This window comes from Phascolarctos cinereus, unplaced genomic scaffold (assembly GCF_003287225.1).
Source record: "Phascolarctos cinereus isolate Bilbo 61053 unplaced genomic scaffold, phaCin_HiC Scaffold_2;HRSCAF=192, whole genome shotgun sequence".
Classification (NCBI taxonomy): Eukaryota; Metazoa; Chordata; class Mammalia; order Diprotodontia; family Phascolarctidae; genus Phascolarctos; species Phascolarctos cinereus.
The window spans coordinates 115,045,168-115,056,471 of record NW_027555625.1 but is presented as its reverse complement, the minus strand read 5'-3'; the positions used below and the strand labels follow the sequence as shown (position 1 = coordinate 115,056,471).

At 37.0% G+C, this 11,304-nt stretch overlaps 1 protein-coding gene across 1 annotated transcript in view; it reads right to left on the bottom strand.

The window, feature by feature from the left end:
* Positions 1–3,274: 3,274 nt before the first annotated feature.
* The window catches only part of ACTR2 (actin related protein 2), a 64,002-nt gene continuing 55,972 nt past the window's right edge, over positions 3,275–11,304 (bottom strand). Inside the window, exon 9 of the mRNA XM_020985425.2 lies at positions 3,275–6,331. Within this exon, the coding sequence (XP_020841084.1) occupies positions 6,161–6,331 (171 nt within the window). The 3' untranslated portion in view covers positions 3,275–6,160. The remainder of the gene's footprint in view (positions 6,332–11,304) is intronic.

The window sequence follows — 11,304 nt, the reverse complement described above, 5'->3', positions numbered from 1 at the left end:
CCTGCTGTTTTTCAAGACCTTGCCCCTTTCTACTATCTAGAAATCCTTATTCCTCCAATACAACAAACATTTATTAAAATTATGAGGAATAAGGCACTGCCCTAAGCATGGAGGATATAAAGGTAGGTAAGACAGATTGCTTTCAGTCTTCTGGGAAGAAAGACATAAAAATGTGACAAGGGAGAATGAGATGAGTGCAAAGAAAGGCCTCAGCAAAGTATTAGGAAAAATCTGGGAGTCCTTGTCACATGGAGGCTGGGGGAGGCCGTCAGAGAAGGCTTTGTGGAAGAAAAGTGGCACCTGACCTAGGATCTGAAGGAAGAAAGGGACTGTAACACATTTGGGAGAAGAGATGGGATAATACATTACAGGCAGGAAAGGACAGACAAAGAACCAGAAAGAGAATAGACCAGTTTGGCTAGACTGTAGAATATGTGAAGGTGAACAGTAGGAGATAGAAATTGGAAAGGCAGGCTGCGGACGGATTGTGGAGGGCCTTTAGATGCTAAGACTAGGGATCAGGAAACTGCTGAAGAGTTGACTGATCACATTCAGGTTATTCAGGCAAAAATGTGAAGAATGCACTGGAGAAGGCGTTGACTAGAGGCTGCAGGAGTAGGTAGGAGGCTATGGCAATGGGACAGAATTTAAAGGTAGAATTAGCAAAATTCGACAACTGACTAGATGTATGTGGTGAGGCAAAAGAAAGAGGGAGGAGGTAAGGGAAGGGAACAAGCATTTATTAAATGCATACTATGTATTAGGCACTGTACTAAATGCTTTACAAATATCTCATTTGATCCTCACAACAATCTTGGAAGGTAAGTGCTATTATCCTCATTTTACAGTTAGGTGACTTACCTAGGGTTACACACTTAGAGACTATCTGAGGCTGAATCTGAACACGGGTCTTCTATCAGCACTCTATCCACTGCACCACCTAGCTGCATCGAAGGACAATTATAATTCAGAATTGTTAGAAGCCTGGTTGACAATGATGGCACCATCAATAACAGGAAAGAGATGGTAGGGGAAAGACAGGTTGAGTTTTGAACATATTAAGTTTGACATAGCAGGTGACACATTAGAAATAATTCCAGCAGGATGCTAGAATTGGGCAATGTTAGAAGAGTTGTGGGAAGATAAGCAAACCGGCACATTGTTGCTAGAGCTGTCAATCAGCTGGAGAGCAATTTGGAATTATGCAAATGAAATGACTAAAATGTCCATACCCTTTGACCTGGAGATTCCATTACTGGGATTATACTCCAAGGAAGTCACTGATTAGAAAGTTATCAATATATGCAAAAATACAGCAGCACTGTTCTGTGATGTCAAAGAAGTGGAAAAAACACAAATACTCATCAACTGGAGAACAGCTAAATAAATCGTAGTTCATAAAATATTATTATGCAGAAGGAAATGACTAATGGGATGAATACAAAGAATCATGGAAAGATCAATGGGAACTAATGCAGCATAAATAAGCAGACCTAAGAAAACAATATATACAATGACTGCAACAGGGTAAATAGAAAGAATAACCACATTCATACACACAAAAAAAATTATATAGAACAATCATGGTTCAAAAGAACAGACATGAAAAAACACTCCCAACTTACTCCTTTGCAGAGATGGGAGGTCCAAAAGTATTTCACATTGCAAGTTTTCAGATTTTTTTTTTGGCAGTATTAATCAGTTAAGGAGATTTTTCCTCTTTTGTCTTAAAAAACACTTTATCTGGGATAGCTCTCTGGGAAAAGGAGTGGAGAAGCTGAGAGAAAATGATGCATATAGAAGTCATAAAGGGATAAATGAAGTCACAGGTGTGGAAAAAAAGAGAAGAAAATACAGACAAGAACAGACTCCTAGAGGAGAGAGGAAACGCACAATTGTGATTTTAAAAAAAGAGGGGAAATGAGAAATCAATAAAAAAGATAAGACGTGGCCAGACAAGTAAGATAACCATAAGAGAACTCAAAAGGGGAAAAGTATCAAAAAAAGAGGGAGTGATCACTCTGTCAAATGCCACAGCAGTCAGGAATGATGAGGACAGAAAGCTACTAGATTTTAGTGATAGTGGCAGGAACAGAAGTAAGAATGCAATGAGCTAAGCAGGTGGTAAGATAATGGAGGCAGAAGTATTAACTATCATTTCTCAAAGCTTGGCACTAAAGGGTAAAGAGCTAAGATAAGAGCTTAAAGAGACAGAAGGGTCAAGTAAGGTTTTCTAAGCATGGTAAAGACCAGACAAAATATGTGAAAGAGCTAAGGGTAGAAAGAGAGAAACTGAAGATTCACGAAAAAAAGTGACAGTTGCTAAAACAAGGCCACAGAGATGAGAGGGGAATTAGTATCAGGAAACTGGTGGTGGGGTTAGCTTCAGCAATCAGTACATCAACGTGTTAAACTAGACGGAAGGATGAAGATGGGTTGTAGACACAGGTACAGCAGTGGAGCTGAAGTTCATCTGAGATGTCTTCAACATCTCAGGAGGCTGGATTGTCTGCTCAATGTAAAAGAAGGCTCTGGGGGGAATCTGAAGGTAACAGAGAAAGTGCATGATAAGAAAGTATATTATAGAGTCCAAAGGAAGTGAATAAAAAAATTGCAATGTAGGAGAACCCTGTTGATTACAGAGAATATACATTTGTAGTAGATTCCATTAGCAGGACTTTGTGATTTGCTTGGGGATAGGAGAAGGCACAGCAGAATTCAACCAAGGCTGAGAATCATAGGGTGGAAACAACAGAAGGTCAAGGAATTTAAAGATGGAGGAGAGAACATTATTGGAGTGGCTGATGGTTAAATATGGAGAAATAAAAGGAAAACATACATTTACCACCACCATCCCCAATCCTGACTAAATCCTAATTGGGAGTATCATGTGGCTGTTTAGTTATACATGATATATTCAAGGCTGCTTTAGTCATTCTCAATTCAGTTCATTCTAAAGCCTGAACTGTCAGGGCCTTTATGAAAGCCAACAAACCTTGAAAATAGGTATGTCATCCAAGCTTTGTAGAAGATTAATATTTATCTGCACTTTGATAATCTTCATAGTCTACCTTGGTTAAAATTTTCACTCCCTTGGTTTGGACAAGTGGGAAAGTGGCAGTCACAGGAAAACTTAGTCTAGTCCTTTTCATAACATACTTCTTAAAGGTTCTCAACTCATCACAATATAGCAAAACAAAACATGAATGAACATGAAACAAAATGCAATCAATCAAACACAATTATCAAAAGATAAGACTAAAACCAAACGAACTCTGAAAAATTTGATTTTATTTTTTAATAAAAAAGGCCTGTGCTCAAATTAAATTCAAAACTCTATTGAAATATCCATTGACAGTTTCTCAAATGGCTTTCCAGATATTTTAACATTGCTCAGAACTCTAATAACGCTTTTGTGTTATTAGTTTACGTGGGTTAACATCCTAAATACCTAGGTCTGGTGTGATTTTAAAGCAGATAGATGTTTAAAAGTAGGATGTAACCCTAAGAAACCCTTTAACTGTCAAAGACATAAGCAAATTCTAGATAAAAAAAAATCAAATTAAAGCATCATAATTATAAATTTGAGCGACTGTGGTCTTTAGAAGACAAAACCAGTTCTCTTTCACAGCAGCATTCCGTTTTAAGCTGTGGAAGCAGTTGGAAACTTCCCTGTGGGAACCTTATCTGACACAACAAAAACATCAATTAAACAGAGACACCCAAAAAGACATTTCTAAGTGTACTCATTCAACTCACAAGAAGCAGATTTTAAAATGGGATTATATAATATATGTAGATAGGGATTACTCATTGAGTATTATTTTAATTTAAAGTATTATGATGAAAATTTTCAATTCAAAATTCAAAGGAACAATTTTTTTAAAAGAATATTCATTTTGTTTTTTTATTTATTCCATGGATACACTACTGTCCAAAGATCAAAAGAGTTATTCCATTAATGTTGAAAATAGCAACCAGTACTTCTCCTAAACGTGGATCCTCTGCCATGGCCAGTGCTCAAGACAATGCAGTATTTATATGAGTATTCTACCCTAATGAAGTCCATTTATAAAACTTTAGGAATCTAAAATACTTCATATCAATACCACTAAAATTTATTACCTACTGCTATGTGAAGGTACTGAAAAGCACATCCAGCATGCCTGCAAGTTTGTCTTTTTCCAAGTTAAGGGTAAACATAATTTAATCATCATTATGAAAATATCAGCTGCATAACTAACCTCTTTTTTGTACTTGTTTCATTTAAACAGAAGGTTTTGCTTAAGTTTTCATAAATATAGGACTAAGTCAATTTTTCTGGTTTTAGTCAGCCCAAAAGAGGGGGGAAAAAATTATTATTTTTTTTTTTGGTGGAAGAAATGAGAGGCAGTGTGGCATATAGCCTCAAAGCCAGGAGGCCTGGGGGTTCATGTCCTGCCTCTGATAGATCTGTGTGATTCTGGAGAAGTCACTAAACCTCTCAGTGCTCTAGGCAACTCTCCCCAAGTTGTCATAGATAGAGGCAGGATCCTCACCTAAGAGAGTTCCCCATACAATGGAATCATAGGTCCAGTCCCCCTTATCCCCTCTCTTTAAACATCACTATTAGTGGAATTTTACTTCCGGAATAAGGCTCTGGGTCTTCAAAATCCTCATTTTTTTTTACTCAGTGATAAAATTTCCTGTTACTTTATTCAACAGATTTGGAAAGAACTTCGTCTGCATGATATTACTCGATATTTCCAATAAATACTAAGAACCACTGTGTAGTTTTATACAAATGATGTAGCACAGGCAGCAGCCTGCTATGCATTTACATAAAACAGCAACTCTTTTTTCAAGCATAAAAAATGGATGATAGTTAGCAGCTACAAGTATTTTTTTCAATAGTTAGAGATTTTTAATCTTGATTTTCTTTTTGTAAACATTTCAAACAACTGAATTTCATCCTGCCCCCTTCCCAGTATCAAATCAAGACCAGCAAAAATGACTTGTGAATGAGCATTTATCAACTGGCAACAAGTCCCATAACCCAATGCTATTTTTTAATCCAACAAGAAGAGGTATCTCTTCTTCATTACCGCCAGTGACCGTATCTGCCTGTTTTATTTATATCAGCACTGGTCAGTTACAGGAAATCTCCACTTTTTAAGAACAGTACTTGGCACCAGGTTACTGCCATCGCAAAAGTTTAATGAGTGCTTCAGAAATAAAGAAAAGCACTTTAAAAAATAACCAATTTTACAATTCAGTTTTTAAAGTAATGTTTTTCTCCGTATTTAGAATTACTAAAATCATCTTTCAGTTGAGAAATTCTAGGGAACCAGTCCCAGGATGGTGATGGTTTGGAGTTGTTTTTAAATTTTTTAAGCTAGGGTTAAACCATATGGAAATGGATTAGATATTATTCCACCCTTGCTTTTTGTATCATATGGAAATGTATACCAAAATTAAAATAGAAAGCCTACAAAATAAAGTAATGTAAATAAAGTTCACCCTATATAATCACAGAAAAGATATACAGCTCAAAAACCAAAACACAATACCTCTCGACTCATTCCCACCCCCACATCCCCACTAACCCTGGGAGGAAGGGGGAGGGAAGAACTTTAACATTCTAGTTCACAGGCAGATATTTCCCCAAGACATTAACATGGAAGGCTTTAAGGTATTTATAGTAGTAGCAGTGACAGCTTTAAGCTACACACTATGGAAGAAAGGCTACAAAGGGTGCAAAGGTAACTCCCCCACAAAAGTAATGGGATATAAAAGCTGCTGTAAAAGTTTTTCTTATGCTAAGAAAGGCAAACCACCTGGTGTGCTGAAGACAAAAGCTAGCAGCATTATAGCAGTAAACTGAAAATAAAAAGCCTACAGAAATTATCCAAATACCTACAGAGAAGGAACAATGCAACAGACAGGCCCCTTAGCTCTCACGTTTTGTTTGTAGGGAAGTGGTCAAATTAAATAGTCAAATTTAGCCACATTAACCAACATTTAACAAAGCTTCCCAGAGAAATCAGAACAAAACCTGACCTTTCGAGTCAAAGGGCACAGAGAGGCCTTTTCCATGTCATGTAGCTGAATGAGTTCAAAGATTGGCAATAAAGGGAAAAAAAAGAAAGCTTTAAAGATGTGATGAGAACAAGCTTTGAGTTTATCGAACAGTCACACCAAGTTTCTCCAGCACACGAACACCCTTTTCCTGGTATTCTTGTCTGGTCATCCAAAAGTTGTCTTTGTCCTTCATGATGTCTGCCAGAACTGCACCACCCAGAAACACCATGTGCTTTCGGCGAGGTGGGTCCTCAATGCGGATCTTAAATTTCTAAAATGAGCAAAGAAATAAAATTAGTATCGTAAATTGTAGGGAATTTCCCATCTAAATGAACTAGGGACATCCAGCCCTGAGAAGAGGAGATTTGAAGGGGTAGCAGTGGCTGTCTTCAAGTGTATGAAGATGCACTTCAAGAGGGAAACAGGCATGTCCAGCTTATCCCCAAAGGGGCATGAGAAGAGTAAGGAGTAGAAAATGTATAGAGAGGCAGAATGAGTTTTTTTTTTAAATAAGGATTAAATTCCTAACAATTAAAGAAATTCAATTAAACATCTACCCAGTGCAATACAATTGAAACAATTAGTGCCTACGGAATGTAAAACAGCAGAGTGGGCAGCCGTGGGAAGTAGTAGGTTCCTCCACACCACGTGTCTTCAAAGACAAGATGACCACTGGTGTCAACTGTTGGTGATACTTGTTAGTTTCTTGTACACATTTAAGCTGGACTAGTTGGCCTCTGAGATGCTCTGATTTTTAAAAAATCCAAACTCTTTTTTCTACAGAGCCAAATTGAAATAAAATGTTCTTAAAAGAAATAAGATGAAACAGTTCTTAAAATATGGGCTACTAAAAAGCAAACTATGGATGCAGGTAGTGGTGCAATGGACAGAGTACTGGGCCTGGAGTCAGGAATACCTGTGTTCAATCCAACCTCAGACATTCACTAGCTGTATGATCCTGAGCTGGTGGTCACTTAACCACTGTTTGCCTCAGCTTCTTCATCTGTAAAAAGGGGATAATATAGCACCTAACCCCCAGGGTTGTTGTGAGGATCAAATGAGATACTAATTGTAAAGCATTTAGCATAGTGCTCAGCACATAGTAAGCACCGTATAAAAGTTGGCTATCATTATTATTATTATTATTATTATTGTAAACTCAAATTTTGGAAGCTCTTGAATGAAACAATCAAATAAATGAAACACTAAAAAGAGTAAACACTCTTTGTAAGAGTTAAAACTCCTGCTGTTAAAATAAAATGTTATTCCAAATCATCATTTGGAAAGAAATGAGGTTAAAGATGTCTTTTTATTTCCTACAGTGGAAAGAAAAGAGGAACACAAATCAACTAATTACCTTTTAAAATTATTCATTCTGTCACACATATAGTGAATCTTAATTTGACAGGATAGACAAATAGAAAAAAAAACGGCGAACAATATTTCAAATACTTAATTTAATCTAAACAACTTGTCAAAAGAAATCTCTCCTAAGTCCGGAGGGAGAAAAGCATAGTCAAAAAGTATTTATTAACTACCTAATAATCAAGGCACAATGCTGGGCACTGGAGATATGAAGACTCAGAACCAAAGCCAAGATTAAAACAAACAAAAAAACCACCTAATTAGCATACATTTACAACTATCTTTTAAAAAGAAATTTCTACATTTGAAATGTAAATTATTTATTAATTATTCTACTTCCCCTTTCATTTTTCATCTATATTTTAGAACATATTTTTATACAGCATTTATACTATTCTCTTTTCATTTGTTTCATGTCTTTTCAAACTTGTTTATATATCTCAGTTAATTTTAAATTGTATTACAGTACTGCATTAATTGTTTTAGTATAGAACAGTTTAATCAACCATTACTCAAATGCTGGTTATGTAGCTTTTCTTGAGGTATTTTTGCACCAAGTAAAATGATATGGCCACTTTCGTAATTTTCATTGTGAAATACCAGATTTCTCTACATAAAGAGTTTACCATTATGTAGTCCACTCAACAATATAACAAAATCCTACTCACTGGGGGAATTTTGTTAAGTTTTGTAGTTTTCAACAATCTATATGTTATTTAGTGGAATCTCAAAATTGGTTTAATCTGCACTTCTTTATGACCTAAGTGATTATTCACAATGTATAAATTGTTCATATTTGTTTACTATTTGTCCAGTGGGGACTGGGTATTGCCCTTTACAGCAGCTTCCCTAACTTTGTATTTATTTCCAGTATATTTTGTAAATACTTCATGTTGGGGCAGAGAGGTGGCACAAAATGACAGAATGCTGGGCCTGGAGTTAGGAAGTTCAGTCATTTCAGTTGTGTCCAACTCTTCATGACCCTGTTTGGGGCTTTCTTGGCAAAAATATTAGAATGGTTTGCCATTTCCTTCTCCAGCTCATTTTACAGATGAAGAAACAGGGTTAAGTGATTTGCCCAGGGTCACCCAGCTAGTAAGTGTCTGACTCCAAGTCTGGCATTCTATCCACCGTGCTACCTAGCTGCCCCAGGAGTTAGGAAGACCCAAGTTTAAATCTGGCCTCAGACAATTACTAGCTGTATGACCTTGGTTAAGTCACTTAATCTGTTTGCTTCAGTTTTCTTAACTGTTAAATAGGGCTAATAACAGCTTCTACCTTGCAGGAGTGTAGTGAGGATCAAATGAGATAATATCTTTAAGTTCTCAGGACAATGTCTAGCACAGAGTAGAGGCTATATAAATGTTAGCTATGATGACAATGATGTTATCTATGCTACTTCCCCTCACAGAATGTAAGCTGAGAAGTAAGAGATCCGGGCCAATTCAAAGGTCGATCATATTAGTGTAGATAAAGGAATAATTGCAGTATCTACCTTTCCAACTAACCAAATGACTTTCTCATTGCTCCTCACATACTCTGCCTGGAATTCTCATCTTCCTCACATTCCCCTCTCAGAATTCCATTCCCTTCCTTCAAAACTCAGCTCAAGCATCACTTTCTTCATGAAGCCTTTACTAATCCCACCTGGCTCAGGGGTTCTTAATTTTGGGGTCCCATGATTTTGGGGTTTTTTTGTTCATTTTATATCTTGATAACTATTCCCATTTAATTGGTTTCGATTTGTAATTCTATGTATTTTGAGAAGAAGGACTCAACAGGCTTCACTAGAACGTCAAAGGGGTCCAGGACAACAAAAAAAGTTAAGAATTCTAGTCCACCTCTCAAAAATTATTTTCTATTTATTTCATGTCTGATCTTGCATGTGGACATACTATCTTTACCCCACCCCTCAACAGAATGAAAGCCAAGGAGTAAACTTACTTTATATCAATACAGAAAAGCTTATTCAGCCATTATTCAAATGATGGCTATTTAGACTGTTTATTTTCCTTTAGATATCTTTGAATAGCTAGCTTCCCCCTTCCAGATAACACTCATTACGTAAGCATACTCCTCAGAAGGGCAATAGGGAGTAGTATTGCACATCGAGTTTGTTCATGTGCAGGAATCCAGGAACCAGAAGGGAGGAACATAGTGAGGAACATTTGGATGAAGATTAATAGAAAGAGAAATGAAAGCAATTTTATCTGTGGAGTACGCTATAAGACAAATGGACAGAAAAAGGAATTATATGTGGAGTTTAAGAAATAGGTTATAAGCGTAGCACAGAGAAATGATATAGTAGTGACAGAGAACTTGAATTATGTGGACAGCTACTGGAGTTCTGCCAAATACAGAATAGCAAGTCCTTTCTTGGTATGTTTTAATGATAGTTTCATCCTTCCAAGTGAAGGGACCAACAAGGAAAAAGTCTTATTCTGGGTCTTAATTCTCATACACAAAAAGGAACTTTGTAAATAATTATAGCTAATATTTACACAGCCCTTTAGGGCTTTTAAAATGCTTTGCATATATTATCTAATTTGATCTTCACTGGTGAGGGAAGTGCTATAGTTACCACCTCCATTTTACAGATAAGGAAACTAAGGCTGAGAGAAGTTAAATAATAAAACCCAAGATCACACAACTAGTAAGCATCAAAGGAAGTAATCAAACCTTGGTCTTCCTGACTCCAAGTCTGTCACCAGATCCACTGTCACCTTTCTATCAAAACCTTGGGGAGAGGGCTAATCAAACCTTGGTCTTCCTGACTCCAAGTCTGTCACCAGATCCACTATCACCTTTCTATCAAAACCTTGGGGACAGGGCAATGACCATTTCACCTTAAAATGTGTGAAAGAAGACAGGAAAGCTGCACAGAGCCTGCTGTGCACACTAGATTTGGGGAGAAAGATTTCACAAGAATTTAGGTAGGATCCTATGGTTTAAAACTCTATAGGGAGTCAGCCCAGGAAGGACTCAATAAGGAAATCCTAAAGACATAACAAGAAAAAAAACAACTGGATAAGGAAAAGGGGGTGTTGTCCACAGACTTAATGAGGCTACACAGGGAACCTAAAAAGACATGTCAAGAGACAGGTAATGGAGAACGAATTCAAAAGCACAGTATAATCCCCTAAGAACAGTATTAAAAGTGTGTAAGATGAGAATGAGTTCAAAGTGAGAAAGAGAAAAACTATGGTTAACAAAACTAGTTTCTAAAGTTATGTTGTACATAACCTATAGCATACTGCTTGCCTTCTCAACGAAAGGGGGTGGGAAGGGAGGAAGGAAGAGAATTTGGAACTCAAAGTTTTCAAAATAAATGTTAAAAAGTATTTTACATGTAACTGGGGAAAAATAAAATACTAAATAAAAATATATTTTAAAAAATAAAGTTATGTTGGGGAAAAGGGATAGAAAGGATAACCAACAGGGAAGAGAATGTACAGCTACTAGACTCCTATTTTTTGTTTTCTCTGCAAAGAATGATTCTAGGAATGAAGTGAGAAAACAAAAGTGGATAACAGGGAATGGATACCCAAGATGAGTAAAGAAATAACAAGAGTACTTAGCTCTCCCAGATGAGATAATGCCACCTGGCCCGAGTGAGCATCATCTAAGGAACTCAAAGAACTGGCAGGTGTGCCTGATAGGCCAATAGAGACCAGCCTGAGAGCAGCAAGCAACATCAGTGCTCATCCTCCATCCCTTCCTACCCTGTGGAACCAGGGAAGCAAATGGTGATAGATGTAACAGGCACCTGCTGAGTCTCCTTTTCAGTGGGTATTTTAAAGGGTTTTCCCTACATACTCTTTGGTGGTGTGACCAGAGTTTTTGTTCATGTGGCCATCTTAATGGAAGTATCCCCAGCAC